The 18,683-nt window shown below is 43.0% G+C and overlaps 1 protein-coding gene across 1 annotated transcript in view; it reads right to left on the bottom strand.

Moving 5' to 3' along the window:
- Positions 1 to 1,664: 1,664 nt before the first annotated feature.
- Positions 1,665 to 18,683, bottom strand: part of susd6 (sushi domain containing 6) — a 49,994-nt gene continuing 32,975 nt past the window's right edge. The window contains exons 3-7 of the mRNA XM_063002385.1: positions 11,054 to 11,245; positions 9,768 to 9,959; positions 8,467 to 8,605; positions 7,149 to 7,576; positions 1,665 to 5,189 (exon numbers count right to left, since the gene is read on the bottom strand). Coding sequence (XP_062858455.1) covers positions 5,164 to 5,189; positions 7,149 to 7,576; positions 8,467 to 8,605; positions 9,768 to 9,959; positions 11,054 to 11,245 — 977 coding nt within the window. The 3' untranslated portion in view covers positions 1,665 to 5,163. The remainder of the gene's footprint in view (positions 5,190 to 7,148; positions 7,577 to 8,466; positions 8,606 to 9,767; positions 9,960 to 11,053; positions 11,246 to 18,683) is intronic.

Here is an 18,683-nt window from a genome sequence, read left to right on the forward strand (position 1 = left end):
TTTTAAACACCTCACTGTCACTGCTGGACTGAGAATAGTCCACCAACCAAAAATGTACCCAGCCAACAGCGCCCCGTGGGCAGCGTCCTGTGACCACTGATGAAGGTCTAGAAGATGACCGACTCGAACAGCAGCAATAGATGAGCGATCGTCTCTGACTTTACATCTACAAGGTGGACCAACTAGGTAGGAGTGTCTAATAGAGTGGACAGTGAGTGGACACGGATAACTGTGTTCTCACAAATAACATCATGTCACAGCTGCCACGTTATACATGGTAACACACTTCCTCTTACCACATTCCTTTACTTGTTTTAGTACAAACACTGCTGGCCAGTTTATGCTTTAATGGTTGTTTTATTAGCTCCACTAATTGATAAGACAACCGCACCCATCAGTGAATCAAAGCAATGATGTGCCCAAAGCCTTTAAAAAGCTTTATCTTTGGGGACAGGACTGTGGTGTGTTGGAGAAAGCCACCATAAAAACAATCACATGGCAGAAATACACCCTGGACAGGATGCTAAATGATTGCAGGGCATCAGGCATTGATTTATTAACACTCATTCACTCCCGGGGTGAATTTACAGCAGCCAATCCACCTACTGAATGAATTTGTAATTTCATGCACATTGAAAGAAGATATTCCACTAGAACACTAGCACAGATATTCTAAACTCCTCAGGCGCCACCGGTCAGGTGGGCGCCATCTAGAGGGCATAATTGGCAGTGCCTGCAGCAGACACGTTTCTGCTAGGGCGGGATGACCGGACTATGTGGGCGGGGTCTTCAAACGCTGTATAATGACCCTGATTAACAGATAGAGAGGCGCCTGTGCAGAGTGCATGGGTGGAAAAGGGTTCCACTAAGGGCTGCGTGTGGGTTGGAGGAGGCGTGAGCAGCAATAGACCCACCTCAACTGTAATCAGGGATCCACCAGCAGCGGAAGACAAATTGATTAAATCTCAAATATACATTGATCAGCCATAACATTAAAACCACCTCCTTGTTTCTACACTCACTGTCCATGTTATCAGCTCCACTTACCATATAGAAGCACTTTGTAGTTCTACAATTACTGACTGTAGTCCATCTGTTTCTCTGCATGCTTTGTACCCCCCTTTCATGCTGTTCTTCAATGGTCAGGACCCCCACAGAGCGGTGGTGGTGGTGGTGTGTTAGTGTGTGTTGTGCTGGTATGAGTGGATCAGACACAGCAGCGCTGCTGGAGTTTTAAAACACTGTGTCCACTCTATAAGACACTCCTACCTAGTCGGTCCACCTTGTAGATGTAAAGTCAGAGACGATCGCTCATCTATTGCTGCTGTTTGAGTCGGTCGTCTTCTAGACCTTCATCAGTGGTCACAGGACGCTGCTCACGGGGCGCTGTTGGCTGGATGTTTTTGGTCGGTGGACTATTCTCAGTCCAGCAGTGACAGTGATGCTGTGTCTGATTCACTTAAACCAGCACAACACACTCTAACACACCACCACCATGTCAGTGTCACTGCAGTGCTGAGAATGATCCACTTGTAGAACTACAAAGTGCTTGTATATGGTAAGTGGAGCTGATGAAATGGACAGTGAGTGTAGTCAGTGGCTGATCAGTGTAAGTACTTGAAGTCTGGGTACTAGAGAAGTGTACAATGAATGAGAGAAGAAGGTGCACTTCAAAAAAGCTTTAATTAGAAATAGTTATATACAGACACACTGTAGAATTAAATTAAACTTTATACAAATATTAAAATACTATCTTCACACCCACAGCAATGTACAGAAAAAAAACAACAACAGAAAGAGGAAGGACAGGATGACTGACACCATACAATGGTGCCGAGGGATGCAACAAGGATTTCGAAAGTTCAACAATTACAGGAACAGAATTTACAGCGTCAGAACAAAGGCGCTGAAAACTTCAAATATTAAAGCCACCAGGAGGGAAAAGCTTTAGGGAAGAAAATAATAAAGCCTTTGTTTCAGCTGTGTCATCTAAAAATAACAATAAAAAGTCCCCCACACCTCTGAAAACCCATAACCCATGTTTATGCATAGGAAATTAAATGTAAGGCCATAAGGAAACTGAAGACGTGTCGATACTGTGAAGCATGAGACTGAGGAAACGAATCCTGAATGACGACATGCAAAAATGATCGAGTATGCCGAGTAAGCCGTTCTGACCGAGAGAAAAATCCGCAAGCACCCATAGCACACATTAAATAAGATTTGTTCACTAACCATTAATTACATCAATGATTATTAATCCATGGGGTGCAATAATCAATTACAGTAGACCCTTGACTTACGAACCGTTTACTATACGAACATTTTGGGTTACGAACGATCTTTTTCAACTTAAAGTATGAATACATTTCGGATTACGAACCGAAATTCGCGAAACACGTGACGTCACGAACAAGTTGACTCCGAGCGTCTCTATCTCTCTCTCTCTCTGTGTATGTATATATATATATATATATATATATATATATATATATATATATATATATACAGTATATACACACATACAGTGAGCGAACATTCGGACAGCGGACGGTGTTTTTCTGGTGTTTTCTTTACATTTTGTAAAATTCTATATTTAAATGGCCCCAAAGAAGGTGCAGAGAAAGTGCAGTGGTGAGAAAATGAAAAAAAAAAAAATCACTATTTGTTGTATAATTACTCCTGCCAGTAGGTGTCACTGTTTATCAGACAGAGGGGACAGTGAGTGAGAGAGAAGAAGGAACTCGGCTCAGTAAAGTATTCTTTCGTGCAATTACACCTACAAAATACAACACTACTGAAATAAAGAAGAAAATAATAGAGAAATATGAGAGTTATTGTTGTTTCTGGTAGATACATGTTATATAAAAAGAAGGAAATGTATTATGGTGTATGGTACAGCACACGTACTGTACTGAGATGTGATGTGTGTGTTTTTATGTACAGTACTACTGTGTATGGTTGTTTATTATTGTTTATTACAGTAATATCTATTCTATAATTTAAGATTTAAGGGGAAATATACTTATATTTATAACAAAAAAGAGCATTTAAGACATTAGAAAGGTTAGGGGTAAGGGGGGGTTTGGGAGGTCTGGCACAGATTAATTCTATTTACATGATTTCTTATGGGGAAAAATAGGTTTAACTAACGAACATTTTGACTTAAGAACAGCCCTTCAGAACCAATTACATTCATAAGTCAAGGGTCGACTGTATATGATGAAAGAAAGCTGGTAGAAATTGGACCTGCATGTTTAGATGTTTTGCGTTTGTGTCTGAATAGATTTCAGGTTCAGGTGTCAGTTTTGCACATTTTCTGTAAGTGTGGGGACTTATTTATAAATAAAGATATTCTATACCAAGTTAAATTAAACAAAAATTGTAATCAAGCCCTCTTTACAACAGTCAGTGAGTAAAGTAAAAAGCCAAAACACACCCACACACACACAAAGCAGGCATGGCCAGTACCATGTAAACCAGTTCATCCCTGTTATGTCACTCTTGGTATATGGAAATCACATATGGAAATCATGATGATGCTGCTGATGTGCACGGTGCTGTGCACAAAGCTTTAAAAACAGAGAAGAATAAAAGTACGATGCACAGATCATGCAGCATTGTTAAACAGAAGCCTGATTTAGCAAAAATCTTTGCCAAACAAACCCCTCGGTAAGAGGTCACAGTTACTGAGTGTGTTTTCATGTACAGAATAATCGAGGTGCAGAAAATCCGTTCATTTAGAGCACTTTATTCATCTGATGTGGGGGAAATGTGTCTTCATGGGACTTTACTTCAGCAGCAGAACTACCAATAGCAAATCTAGAATCCTAAATCCAGTGGTCAGGTGGAGGTAGCATTGCTACTTGTTCAATTATTGTTTTACACTTTGGTTCTATTCATGACAGGACAGATAGTTACTGCTTACACAAGGTACATCAGGTCAAAATTAATATCAAACACAGTCATGGACAGTTTTAGTATCTCCAGTTCACCTCACTTGCACGTCTTTGGACTGTTGGAGGAGACCGGAGCTCCCGGAGGAAACCCACACAGACACGGGGAGAACATGCAAACTCCACACAGAAATTACCTAGACCGCTCCACCTAGGGATCGAACTCAGGACCTTCTTGCTGTGAGGCGACAGTGCTACCCACCGAGCCACCGTGCCACCCCCAGTTGAATTATGGGATCGATTATCGGACCGTAAGTGTGCTGTGTTTGCGTTCTCAAAAATAGCCGCCCATGCAGCAGGTCATCCGGGGGCTTTTCACGTACTGTTTAATAAATACTACGTATTCGGACACGCTACCCGCTCTCGCGTACCGCTCTCGCGAGTGTTGGTCAGTATGGAAGTGCGATTTCGGACACAGTCTAAGAAAATGAACTGGTTAGACCTGTAAGACCATTTCCTCATAACAGCGGTGACCTGTCAGCGAGAAAAACTGCGGAATTCACTTGAATAGTCTTCAGGTATAAACAGATTTAAATGTTTGATAAGAAAACACACGTCTGTGTGTTCAAAAGCTTTAAAAAAATGTTCTGGCTTGTTTAAGATCGGTGCAATTTTGGGTTTGGCATGTTTTCCCTCCAGGACTGAACATATTATTGGCCTTAATCAAAGACGTCTTCATTGTTTGACCATTTAGTAACATATTTGACTTGATTTAAAGATTCAGAGATATCGTACTGCTCTGTTTACGAGCACATTTCTGACCTGATTATTACAGTGCATGGAAACACACTCGAAGAATGAGCGGTCGCTTCACCACTTCGTCACACAGACGAGAAACGGAACGAGTGCAACGGCTCGCTGCTACACCCGAGCAAAAGAGGTGTAGATAACAGGTGAGTGATATTCAGCTCGTGTTATGTACGCGTTATACATAATCCTATAGTTTGAACCATTTCGAGAGAGTATGTGGGAGATCTGGAGTATACCGGGGTCGTATACAGTCCATCGAGCTGACCGATCCGATGCACGAGCAGCACAGCACAGCACAGCACATCTCACCGGGTCGAAGAGTTGAAAGGCATTCGAGAGGCATTTGTTTACTCCTGCATTGTGTAGGGCGGCGACAGGGGGGAAGGGTTTGGTTAAAAAGCTAAGGTAGCCACAGTCCAGGTCATCATCCGTGTAAAGGAGGACGCTGCGTGTGCTCTCAGGCCTCCTTTAGCAGTGGGATGTCTGTTTAAGAACAAGAAATAAGACAAGTGTTAGTTTGGTAAATCAGTGCAGCATTTAACACTTAAACCTAACGACAAAAATCATTAGCATTTGAAGACATTTAGAATAATGCAGCGGTAAAACACACACTAGCACACCAGAGCTGGGATCTCGAATACATCATATCGGCCACATGAACAACGATTGGCCTGTTGTTACTAATGCAATTACGACCTCTGCTGGCTGATTGATGGCGCCTGCACAGAGATGAGAAAGGAGTGCTCTCAGGGTGTGTCTCTCCGTACACAGTGCTGATCTGCACTGCACTCATCAAAGAGTAGGTGACGAGATGCATACGGCTGCTGCCCACGTGTCGGAGGGCGCGTGGGTTAGCTTCGTTCTCCTCGATCAGAGCCGAGTCGGCATCGGTGGAGAGGAAGCGTGACGCAATCTGGCAATTGGACGCGCTAAAGTCGGGAGAAAAGTACTGGACTAATAATCAGAAGGTCATGCGTTCAAGCTCCACCACCACCAAGTTGCCACTGATGGGCCCCTGAGCAAGGCCCTTAACCCTCAACTGCTCAAACTATATTCGGTCACAAGTGCAAGTATAAGAATAAAAGCGTCTCTAAAAGACTAGTAGCCGAGTGGGTAGAGCTTTGGGCTATTAATCAAAAGGTTGAGAGATTGCTCTGCTCCAGGAAGGGGCGCTGCACCCTGCGCTCTATACCCAACTCGTACTGTACACCTGTATATGTACACCGATCAGCCATAACATTAAAACCACCTCCTTGTTTCTACACTCACTTTCCATTTTATCAGCTCCACTTACCATATAGAAGCACTTTGTAGTTCTACAATTACTGACTGTAGTCCATCTGTTTCTCTACATGCTTTGTTAGCCCCCTTTATGAGTGGATCAGACACAGCAGCGCTACTGGAGTTTTTAAACACCTCACTGTCACTGCTGGACTGAGAATAGTCCACCAACCAAAAATATATCCAGCCAACAGCGCCCCGTGGGCAGCGTCCTGTGACCACTGATGAAGGTCTAGAAGATGAGCGACTCAAACAGCAGCAATAGATGAGCGATCGTCTCTGACTTTACATCTACAAGGTGGACCGACTAGGTAGGAGTGTCTAATAGAGTGGACGGTGAGTGGACACAGTATTTAAAAACTCCACTCATACCAGCACAACACACACTAACACACCACCACCATGTCAGTGTCACTGCAGTGCTGAGAATGATCCACCACCTAAATAATACCTGCTCTGTGGTGGTCCTGTGGTGGTCCTGAGCATTGAAGAACAGGGTGAAAGGGGGGTAACAAAGCATGCAGAAAAACAGATGGACTACAGTCAGTAATTGTAGAACTACAAAGTGCTTCTATATGGTAAGTGGAGCTGATAAAATGGACAGTGAGTGTAGAAACAAGGAGGTGGTTTTAATGTTATGGCTGATCGGTGTATATATGACAAATAAAGGCGTACAGATTTCTCATTTTAAAAACTCTAAGCAGACTAATTTGTGTGTGTGATGCATCACCCTTCATCAGTAATGCGATCCGCATCAGTTATTAAGCTACATTTAATCCACTGCAGCAAGCTCTGACCATCCATTTCCTCTTATGACCAAACTTTCCGGACGTGATCGGAGAATAAATAGCACGCTGCATCTCGTTCTGTTATCCGGTCTCAAAACGGCACATTCAAGTGCAGTCCAGCATTTGAAGTGCGGTCATTATAGCACAAAACCTTTCAAATATGAATACAAGGGACCTAATCCAGACTATTGAAATGATACAACAGTTAAATCCTTAGACATGAAAAAAAAAAAAAAGTCTAAATATCATATCGTAAAAGAAAATAATAATATATTAAAAAGTATATAAATAAAAGAATTCCCAGCAGCAGAGACAGTTTACTGCACAGAAAATCACAGAAAGAAACAGAGCCTAACACAGGCTAGTCTCGTACCGTCGCCGTACTCCTCCACCGAGGTGAGAGATAGCAGGCTGTGCTGATCGCTGCTCGAGTTGCTCTGTCGCCGCGCTGATGCCGCCGCCGCCGCCCCGTGTGGCTCAGCGGCCCACGAGGACGAGGATAAGGAAGAGGAGGACGAGGAGGGCACCTGATGGACGAGCACAGTCTCGGAGTGGCGGGACCCTGCCGAGCTGGAGCCGGAGGTGGAGGGGAGGCTGTGCTCGGGCCGAGGTGGTCCGAGCTCTGTGGCCGGAGGCTCCGTCTGCGGCCCTTCTGAAAGCACGATGTTCACGCGGGACGCGGCGGGAGGAGGAGCCACCGCTCCGCCGCTGCCGTACACGGCCTCCTCGTAGGAAGGTAGAGAGACCTGAACTCCCTCCACGTCGAGGGAGGCGGCCTGTCCACAGATGCCCTGCTCACGTCTGCACGGCCGACAGGAGGAGAAAGAAATACGTCAGAGGGATACGGGTGATTAAACTGTGACCCAATTACTGATCTAAAACGTTCAGTTATATTACGTGCTGTAGTGAGGTACTAAAATAAACCGTTTTAATGCTTTTCTATCTGACATTTTACAATTAAAATACATATTTTATAATAGTTTATTTTATTTTATCTGTCTGTCTGTCTGTCTGTCTGTCTGTCTGTCTGTCTGTCTGTCTATCTATCTATCTATCTATCTATCTATCTGTCTGTCTATCCGTCTATCTATCCATCTATCCGTCTGTCTATCTATCTATCTATCTATCTATCTATCTATCTCTGTCTGTCCGTCTGTCCGTCTGTCTGTCTGTCTGTCCATCCAACTATCCGTCCGTCTATCCAGCTATCCGTCTATCTATCTATTTATCTACATGTCTGGCTGTCTGTCTGTCTATCTCTGTCCATCTGTCTGTCTGTCTGTCTGTCTGTCTATCCAACTATCCGTCCGTCTATCCAGCTATCCGTCTATCTATCTATTTATCTACATGTCTGTCTATCTATCTATCTATCTATCTATCTGTCTATCTGTCTATCTGTCTGTCTATCCGTCTATCCATCGGTCTATCTATATATGCGTCTATCTATCCGTCCGTCCGTCCATCCATCCATCTTTCTATCTATAATACGAATGTTCATGCAATTAAGTAGTCTTACTGAAACTTAAATTTTACAATTAATTACATCTGGTTGTACTGTACACCTGCAGGTGTATGTAAGAAAAATAAAGGTGTTCTATTCTAATCAAACTGATTATTAAGCATTATGTTGTTTCCTAATATCTGTATGTGTTGATATGCGGGTGCTTTGTTGAGGGTGGCCGGAATCTGACCTGCTGTGATGGAAGGACTTGAGTTTGGGCTGCAGCAGGACGAAGAGGACGACCAGCAGCAGGATGAGAGCCACCGAGCTGGCGGTGGTGGCCACGATAGACAGAGCTGGCATGGCGAGGGGAGAGCGCTCTTCCTTCCCTGTAACACACAGAGCTGCTAATATGAGAAAAACAACAGAGCTGGACAGGATATGACACAGCTATCATGTACAATGCAGACCAGGGCTACACAACTATGTTAAGAATGATAAATATGATTAAGTGTTTCCTGCAGATCTAAAAGATTATCGTAGCAGGATCCTGGTGGTGCTGGTGCACGACTTGTGCTTTTAATTACTCTTAGACAGTGGCAGTAATTTGTTTGTTTGTTTTTATAATGCCATGTTGTCACGTTTATGATATTCATGGTAGGAATCAGTATTTTATGCTTGTTTTATTGGTCTCGTATTATATATATATATATATATACACACACCCATCAGTCATAACATTAAAACCACCTCATTGTTTCTACACTCACTGTCCATGTTATCAGCTCCACTTACCATATAGAAGCACTTTGTAGTTCTACAATTACTGACTGTAGTCCATCTGTTTCTCTACATGCTTTGTTACCCCCCTTTCACCTTGTTCTTCAATAATCAGGACTCTCAGGACTAATCAGGTGGTGGTGTGTTAGTGTGTGTTGTGCTGGTATGAGTGGATCAGACACAGCAGCGCTGCTGGAGTTTTTAAACACCGTGTCCACTCACTGTCCACTCTATTAGACACTCCTACCTAGTCGGTCCACCTTGTAGATGTAAAGTCAGAGACGATCGCTCATCTATTGCTGCTGTTTGAGTCGGTTGTCTTCTAGACCTTCATCAGTGGTCACAGGACGCTGCCCACGGGGCGCTGTTGGCTGGATGTTTTTGGTCGGTGGACTATTCTCAGTCCAGCAGTGACAGTGAGGTGTTTAAAAACTCCAGCAGCGCTGCTGTGTCTGATCCACTCATACCAGCACAACACACACTAACACACCACCACCATGTCAGTGTCACTGCAGTGCTGAGAATCATCCACCACCTAAATAATACCTGCTCTGTGGTGGTCCTGTGGGGGTCCTGACCATTGAAGAACAGGGTGAAAGGGGGTAACAAAGCATGCAGAGAAACTGATGGACTACAGTCAGTCATTGTAGAACTACAAAGTGCTTCTATACGGTAAGTGGAGCTTAGGTGGAGCTTATATGGCCAGAATACTTTTGGCTGTATAGTGTAGCGTCTCAGTCAGTCACGGTTGTTCTTTTGAGTTTTCTTTACCTTGTCCGAGGTGACAGACGATAGGCGCTGCCGAGTCCCACTCTCCGTTTTGGCACGTGTGGTACCTATAGCCTTTCAGCGTGTAGCCCTCGTCACAGAAATACTCGATCACCGTGCCTTCGGTCAGTTTCGGACAGGGTGAGGGGTGGCACATGTAGCCCCCGTTCTCCGGTTGGCTAGGAGGACTACAGACTAGAGACACACAAAAGGATCCTTGTTAGGTTTGGTGAATCCAATCAGGAAAACATTAAGGGTCTGTCTGCTGCCTACTGCCTGCCTGATCAGCTGCCTCAGTAGAGAGGATTCTAATAAGACATGGAACTCATAAGGCAGATTATTTAGACGCACTACTTAGACAGATATTAGTTTTAGCTTACTTTTCTCCCCAATTTAGCTCACTCAATTTTGTCTTCCGCTGCTGAGAGATACCAGATTGCATCTGAGGAGAGCACACCTCTTCCGACACGTGTACGGCCCTCCTCTTCTCGCCCCTGCATTCTGCACAGGCGTCTCTTATGCCAACCAGGGTCCTTACACAGCGTATGAAGACCCACCCACCCACACATAGTCCGGTCCCCACCCCGCAGATACGGTGGCCAATTACTATCTGCTGCAGGCACTGCCAATTATGCCCGCCAGATGGCACCCAGTCGAGTTCAGAATCGGTGCTGGTGTGCAAGCGGAATATCCCACAGCGCCACCTGGGCACCAGTTTTAGCTTACTAATCTAACACCAGTTAGCCTCGGGACGTTCAAACCGACTGGCTGAGGCGGCACAACCCGCTAGCACGCCAGCTACCATCTCCCTCCGTGTACAGAAAACGGTTAAACTGTCCCTGACGAGCCTGAATTTACAGATAAACGACACTCGTATAGTTACACTTTTATACAAATTAAACATCAATGAGAATTTATTTACATTTAAAAAGAACTCCGTTGGTTGCTCCGCATTTCATTCGTCCGCCACGTTTGTCGTTTTTCGTGAGGAAAGTCGTGCCGCACTGAATGCTGGGATTGCCTTCAGCGCTGAGGAGGCGTCGGACGCTCCCTCGTTATTCAGTCAGATTATCACCTAGAACTAAGGCGCCTCAGTAGGAGCATTTTAAGGGATCTAAGAATTTAGACACGCCCTCTTCTCGTGAGCATAGGATGACGTAATATGTGTCTACGTAGAGAGAGTGCTAGGTTTTCAGACAGACCCTACAAATGCATGTATTTAAACAAAAAAGGGGGCGTGTGCACAATTAAGGAACAAAAACTGTCGCTGGTTTGCCAGCCTGACTTACCATTATTTCTGATGCACTGGGGAGGGTCGGGTGACCAGTGGCCCGGTGGGGTGCAGGTGATTACGCTCTCCTCGCGCAGTGTGTATCCTGAATCACAGCTGTACTGCAGGACTGTGCCTACAGGAAAGGAAGGGCGGCTCGTCTCGGTGAGGTTCGCCCTGCCGTGTGGCACGTCTGAGGGTTTGGAACAGCCTGCGAAAGCAACGGAAAGGGAATGAGTTATGACAAAAGCTGAAGGCTCCAGGCATGCAACAGCTGGCTGGTTATAATAGCAAAACCACAGACGAGCACAGACGGGCAGCTGCTTTACTCATCGTCTGAGTTCTACAGTCATTCGGTTTGCTTTTTATTTAATATTATTCAACAGCCAGTTCTGAAGAAGTCACCTGAAGTGCGTCTGAGGAGTGTCGACACACGGTATAAGAAAACTGGGACGTTACACAACATGTAGTACTTGTAGTAAAAACCTTGTAATCTCTCTACATAGTGAAAACCGTGGTGAGGTAAAAGTAATGCATCAAAGTAATCCACCTTGTTCGATGTCTTATTAGAATCCTCTCTACTGAGGCCTAGGTTTGGCGCGATTGCTCGACCTAATCGGTGACGTCGATGCTAAAAATGCGTCGACGTCAATATTTTAAATCGATGCATCGTTTTTAAAACTATGTTTATAAATGATCTGTTTTAATTTCTTCGTCTCCATTCATGTGATTTGCCTCAGCACTACTTGTATAATACACAGCAGCACTAGCGCCACGTTGCACGTCTATATTGTTTTATTATGCTTATTAATCGCGGAGATCTTGGAATCCGTATTTCTTAGCGAGTTCAGTTAGACCGCAGCGCACTTTTGGTGTGTCGGGCTCGCGTTTTTTGCGGTCGCCGCGGCACTCGAAGCACAAAAAGCTTCTCATGTGAATGCGCCGTAACACTCACCACTGTGTTTACATCACTTAGAATGTGAAGTAAGTGTTGAGTGAATGTGCAGGTTAGAATCGGGGCTCATTCTGTCGTTACTGTACGTCGGACTTAATGAGACGTGGCTACATCTAACTATTTTATTTCCGCTATAAGTTGAAGCACTTTGCTTTGTGTACGTAACGCCATAAACACGTGCTGCACTGTGTTTAATATGGAGCGCTTGAGAATGTGATCATATGGACGTAAACCCTGTTTACATTTAGTACTGTGCTGTATTATTATGCCGTACAGTCTGTTGTCAAAATAAAAGAAGCTTAAATGAGATTCTGAATAGAATTTTTTGGAGGAAAATTAATCGTTTAGATTAATCGACTAATCGGTAAAATAGTCTGTAGATTAATCGATAGAAAAATAGTCGTTAGTGGCAGCCCTATTTCAGACAGACGCAAAGTGAAGAAAAGAAGCATATAAAGTTACTGGAGACCATCCATGGAAAGCAGGAAACGGTGGAGCAACAAACTGTCTCACTGTTTTGACTCATCAGAATCACATATACCACCAAAGCGACTGTCGACTCTTATACTTCCGGCTGTAGAATAAATGGAAACCTACAAATAAATGTACATAGTAGAAAGTAGCCGGCCTGCTGTAAGGTGTACATCACGGGTGTCCAAACTTTTCTAGTTGGGGGCCAGATGTAGAAAAGAAACGTGCAATAAGGGGCCACAGAATCTGTGCAATAAAACAAATAAAACATAGTAGGTGGGTATATTGCTGCTCACGCCTCCTTAGCGGACCCCTTCTTTTCACCCGTGCACTCTGCACAGATGCCTCTCTATCTGCTAATCAGGGTCCTTACACAGCGTTTGAAGACCCCGCCCACATAGTCCAGTCATCCCTCCCTAGCAGAAACGTGTCTGCTGCAGGCTGCCGATTATGCCCGCTAGATGGCGCCCAGCCTCTGTTGGTGGTGTGCTAGTGGAATATCCTGCTGCGCCACAACCAGCAACCTTCTGATTACTAGTCCAGTCCCTGAGCTGCCACTGCGGTGCACTTTATGTCTGCTAAAGCCGGCTTAAACAGGTTGGGCAGAAACTTTGCCTCGTCCGTGTTGTTTCTGGCAAACCTGACCAGATCAGGAACACACGCACATGAAGGGAGATGAACTGACAGGTGTTTAAACAAAAGGTGAAGGAAGTAAGGTGGCATCGTGAATGGCATTAATTCCAAGGTACTTGGGCGTAAACCAGTTTAGCCTGCCTGGCGATTACTGAAACGAAAGAGCCGATGCCTTCAATACAACTCTCAGATAAAGTTTAACCCTTACACAGCGTGACTCCTACAGACGCATTCACGTTCAAGGGTACATGAAGACTAACCGTGTCTAGGGAGGGGTGCACACACACACACACACACACACACACACACACACACACACACGTATTAAAGTAAATTTCTTCCTATAATACACTAAATACTTTGGGGTCATAGGTAATCCAGGAATGTTAAATCGGGAGTCTATTAAAGTGTGTTTACTGTGTATACACGCGCACACACACACACACACACACACACACACACACACACACACACACAAAAAAGACCTTTGCTCATAACTGGCAAATGATCAATTCCTAAAATTCTTTCACACAAACATTGCAGTTTGCAATTGAAAAAAACAAAACAAAACAGATAATCGATGATTAATTGGGTAATAAATTGACATTTTATTGTTCACAGATAAATCTGTCATATATTGATAATATAAAATTTATGATTTCACAGGATATTGTAGCTACACACTTAGGGTGTGTATATAAATATACTTTTTATGAGGCTAATAATCATCCCTTTGATAAAAATGGGAAAATAAAGGAAACAAAAGACCCGCGCTCCTGCCGTGCACCCGGTGCTTTCCGACGAAACCGGACCGGCCGTGACCCTGACCAAGATAAAGCGGTTGATGTTAATTAAATTATAAAGAAAATAATCTAGTGTTATGGATGTGACGTTGTAGTTTACTGGCTGATTTTATTTGACATCTTTTATAAAACAGAGAGAACCTGCCTCTCGTCCTCTTGTAAAAAATGACGCCGTTCATGATCTGACAAATTTACTTGGCTTATATATATACACAGTATAAAAATTTAATAAGAAATAATTAATTTTTTTTACACAGAGTGCTGTGCTAATTACACAATTAATATGGTACAATTAATACAGTATATCCCTGATTTACATGTATATATTGTATATATGTTATACTTATATGCTCCATTTTATTTAAACTCATTAATTACCACATTATTTCTGTACATTTTAGTCACTTTTAGTTACTTTTTATCTCTCACTCTGTAAATATATATACTACTCATACACACTGCTCATTATCTTGGTCACTGCTGCACTTCAATATATATATATATATACTGTATATATATATTATACTTTTTACATATATTGCTATTATTATTATTATCCGTATATTACCACTACTACTATACTCATCCATACCTATGCCTACATATGTCTGATATATTCTATATCTGATACACAGTCTATAGTCATATTCTATTATATATATATACGTATATATATATATATATATATAAATATTTACACTGTATATATTTATAACTAACAATATCCTTATTTCTATATTTCTGTATTTATTCTTATATATCTGTATATATTGTTTATCAGAATAGATACACTACTGCTTCTATTACATGTACCAGATGCACAATTTGCACATACTGTTTTTCTGTTGCATACCATATTCTGTATAAATGCACCTTATTTACTTACTTTATTTGTATTTGTTTCTCTTCTTTTGCTTGTTAAACTACCGGAGACCAATAATTTCCTTCGGGATAAATAAAGTATCTATCTATCTATCTATCTATCTATCTATCTATCTATCTAATAGTAATATAGTAATATAAGTAAATAATCTCTACCTTGCACTTGCACTTCTGGTTAGATGCTGCTGCATTTCATTGGCTCTGTACTTGTACGCTGCACAATGACTATAGAGTTTAATCTATTCTACTTTATTCTATTCATTTTATCACATTATTTCAGACATCTATGTACTAGATTATTGTTTACGTTCGTTTCATGACCTTTAAACACACAAAAACCATCAAGCCAAGAGGAAAAAGCTTTAAGCCATATTGTTGAGTCGTTTTAATTTAATAACTGCATTTAGATTTTCGGCATTTAGCAGACGCTTTTATTCAAGCCTTGATCAGGGGCCCAACAGTGACAACCTGGCAGTAGTGAGGCTTGAACCAGTGACCTTTCGATTACTAGTCCAGTACCTTAACCACTAGGCTACAACCACCTGCACTGTTTTTGTTGCATATTGACTTTAATACAGGAAAGCGTTTGTCTACATCGTTTGTACAGTTTATTACACGGGCTAAGTGGGTAGCACTGTCGCCTCACAGCAAGAAGGTCCTGGGTTCGATCCCCAGATGGGGCGGTCCGGGTCCTTTCTGTGTGGAGTTTGCATGTTCTCCCCGTGTCTGCGTGGGTTTACTCCGGGTGCTCCGGTTTCCTCCCACAATCCAAAGACATGCAAGTGAGGTGAACTGGAGATACTAAATTGTCCATGACTGTGTTCGATATAAACTTGTGAACTGATGAATCTTGTGTAATGAGTAACTACCGTTCCTGTCATGAATGTAACTAAAGTGTAAAACATGACATTAAATTCCTAATAAACAAACTACAATTACACAAAAATATTTTTCAAATTATCTATTTAAAACTCTCATTTACCTATAATTTTTAATCTATTTAGTATGTGGTAAAATGTAATACATTCTTTGCTAACAGCAGCATCATTGACACGACACCTATCGTCCGGCTGGGCGTCTACACTGACATGACTGGTGATGAATGAAGCCCTGCAATGGAATGGCGCACTGTCCAGTATTAGTATGTGTATTTCTGCCTTGCGTCCAGTGTTTCACTGTAGTGTTTCAACTGGTCCTGTCGTGACCCTGACCGGGATGAGACGGCTAATAAAAGCACAATAAATAGTAGTTGAGCAGAACTGACAAACTGCTTTGTCTTCATCATGCTTAATGGATAGACTCCATGTGTTTATCCCATCATACTCCGGTTCTTCAGACTCCTCTGTTGAAAGCGTCAAGAGGAAACATGCCCATGCTGTTCTGTAGAAGTGCCCCTCGTATCTGATGACTGAGTAATGGAATTTCCTTAAAAACAGTTAAATTTAGACCCGAGAGAGCAATTGTGGTTTTTTTGGTGCAGACTGGATCTTTTTTAATAAAAAGGCAGTTCAAGTCAGCCTTAAAGACCAAAAACAATCATTAAAACGATGATACATCAGCCAGATTGTGTAAACTGCTTCACACAATACCTACATCGCAGTCAGACGGACGGCTTGCTGTGTGATTTTTGTCATTGGGTAACACTTCAGGGGTTGGTGTAATATCATAAAGATTACTGGGGTAGGTCCACAAAGCAGGAAAAACCATTTACAGCGACTGTATTTGAGTGAAACTGTAATCATCCTTCTGTACACACAACTACAGACTAAAGCTGATTACATTCGGCTGATCGCTCGGGTCTGTGGAGGCTTAGTCGGGCTAAACGCCACCTCAGAGGCTTGGATTACGGCCTGTTCCACAAACAGTGCAACAGTGTCTGGGCTGGGAAAATATGTTTCTGATGAGCATTGTTATTCGCCTGTGTGTGTGTGTGTGTGGGGGGGGGGGGGGGGGGGGGGTGTTTTTCTGGGCCATTTCCCTCAGACTAATCCCTCAGGAGAAGGAGACAATAACTATCCTCCAAACAATAAAGCTTGAACTGTTTTCCCACCTATAACAAAGCCTTCAACAGCCCAGTCTGTTCAATTCACTAAAGAATTTAATCTTTTACAGTGTTGTTGAAAGGTCCCTAGCTTGGCACTTTATTTTTAAGATGTTCTTATACCTCACAGGCGGTCTGAGAACTTTTGTGACAATCTGATGCTGATTTAGTTGAGTTTTGTAGATATTTATGTCACATTTACATTTTCGGCATTTAGCAGATGCTTTTATCCAAAGTGACCTGCGGTACTGTGACAGCATCCTTGTTTCTACACTCACTGTCCATTTTATCAGCTCCACTTACCATATAAAAGCACTTTGTAGTTCTACAATTACTGACTGTAGTCCATCTGTTTCTCTACATACCTTTTTAGCCCCCTTTCACCCTGTTCTTCAATGGTCAGGACCCCCACAGGACCACCACAGAGCAGGTATTATTTAGGTGGTGGATCATTCTCAGCACTGCAGTGACACTGACATGGTGGTGGTGTGTTAGTGTGTGTTGTGCTGGTATGAGTGGATCAGACACAGCAGCGCTGCTGGAGTTTTTAAACACCGTGTCCACTCACTGTCCACTCTATTAGACGCGCCTACCTAGTCGGTCCACCTTGTAGATGTAAAGTCAGAGACGATCGCTCATCTATTGCTGCTGTTTGAGTCGGTCATCTTCTAGACCTTCATCAGTGGTCACAGGATGCTGCCCACGGGGCGCTGTTGGGTGGATATATTTGGTTGGTGGACTATTCTCAGTCCAGCAGTGACAGTGAGGTGAGGTGTTTAAAAACTCCACCAGCGCTGCTGTGTCAGATCCACTCATACCAGCACAACACACACTAACACACCACCACCATGTCAGTGTCACTGCAGTGCTGAGAATGATCCACCACCTAAATAATACCTGCTCTGTGGTGGTCCTGACCATTGAAGAACAGCATGAAAGAGGGCTAACGAAGTATGTAGAGAATCAGATGGACTACAGTCAGTAATTGCAGAACTACAAAGTGCTTCTATATGGTAAGTGGATGTTTAAAATATATTAGAAATGAAAAGTGGCACATGCGTTACTGCAAATTTGATCTAATTCCATCTCATGTTCCTGTTTTTTTTTATTTTTTACTACTTCATCCTGATTAGAGTCGTTGTGGGTCTAGTTTCCCAGCAATCACTGGGCGCAATGTGGTAACACACTTCCCCACACAAGCCAGCCCCCCAATCCCAATAGCCGCTGCTGGGGATTCAAACCCAGGATCCCAGCAGTATTGGTCTCGCATAATTCACAGCCGCACCACCTGCGGGTCTGTTTTATTACTTTCCAAATTTACATTTCCAATTTTAGTTAAATGGATGCTTGTTATTTTGCAATTTGAATATCAATGAGCCTACAATATTACAGACTAGCGCGGGCAGAGCGAACGGTTGAAAAAGGTAGCTTTCCTAACCAGAAAGCCCAGCAGAAAGCTTCCTGAGACTATAAATAAAACGTTCTCATAAAACCTCATGTTCCAGGAGTTCATTCACTCATTTCACACCAAAATCTGTGATCATTCACACGCCGGCGCTGTTTAATTCACAAACAAAAGGATTGAAATGTGTGGGCTGCTCGAGCTCGCTGCTCACAACAGAAACATGAACACACTGAAGAAAGTGTAAACACGATTTATACACCGGCTCCTTATACAACAGGTCTCGTGTTGCTGGCACTCGAATGGCTGGTATATGGTCTGAGAACAAACCACATTGTGATTAAGTCTTGTGTTTTAGTACGGGAAGCTGTGCCTCGATACAGAAAGCTGTGCCTCGATACAGGAAGATGTGCCTCGATACAGGAAGATGTGCCTCGGTACGAGAAGCTAAGCTGTGCCTCA

The sequence above is a fragment of the Trichomycterus rosablanca genome, chromosome 9 (genome assembly GCF_030014385.1).
Source record: "Trichomycterus rosablanca isolate fTriRos1 chromosome 9, fTriRos1.hap1, whole genome shotgun sequence".
Lineage (NCBI taxonomy): Eukaryota > Metazoa > Chordata > Actinopteri > Siluriformes > Trichomycteridae > Trichomycterus > Trichomycterus rosablanca.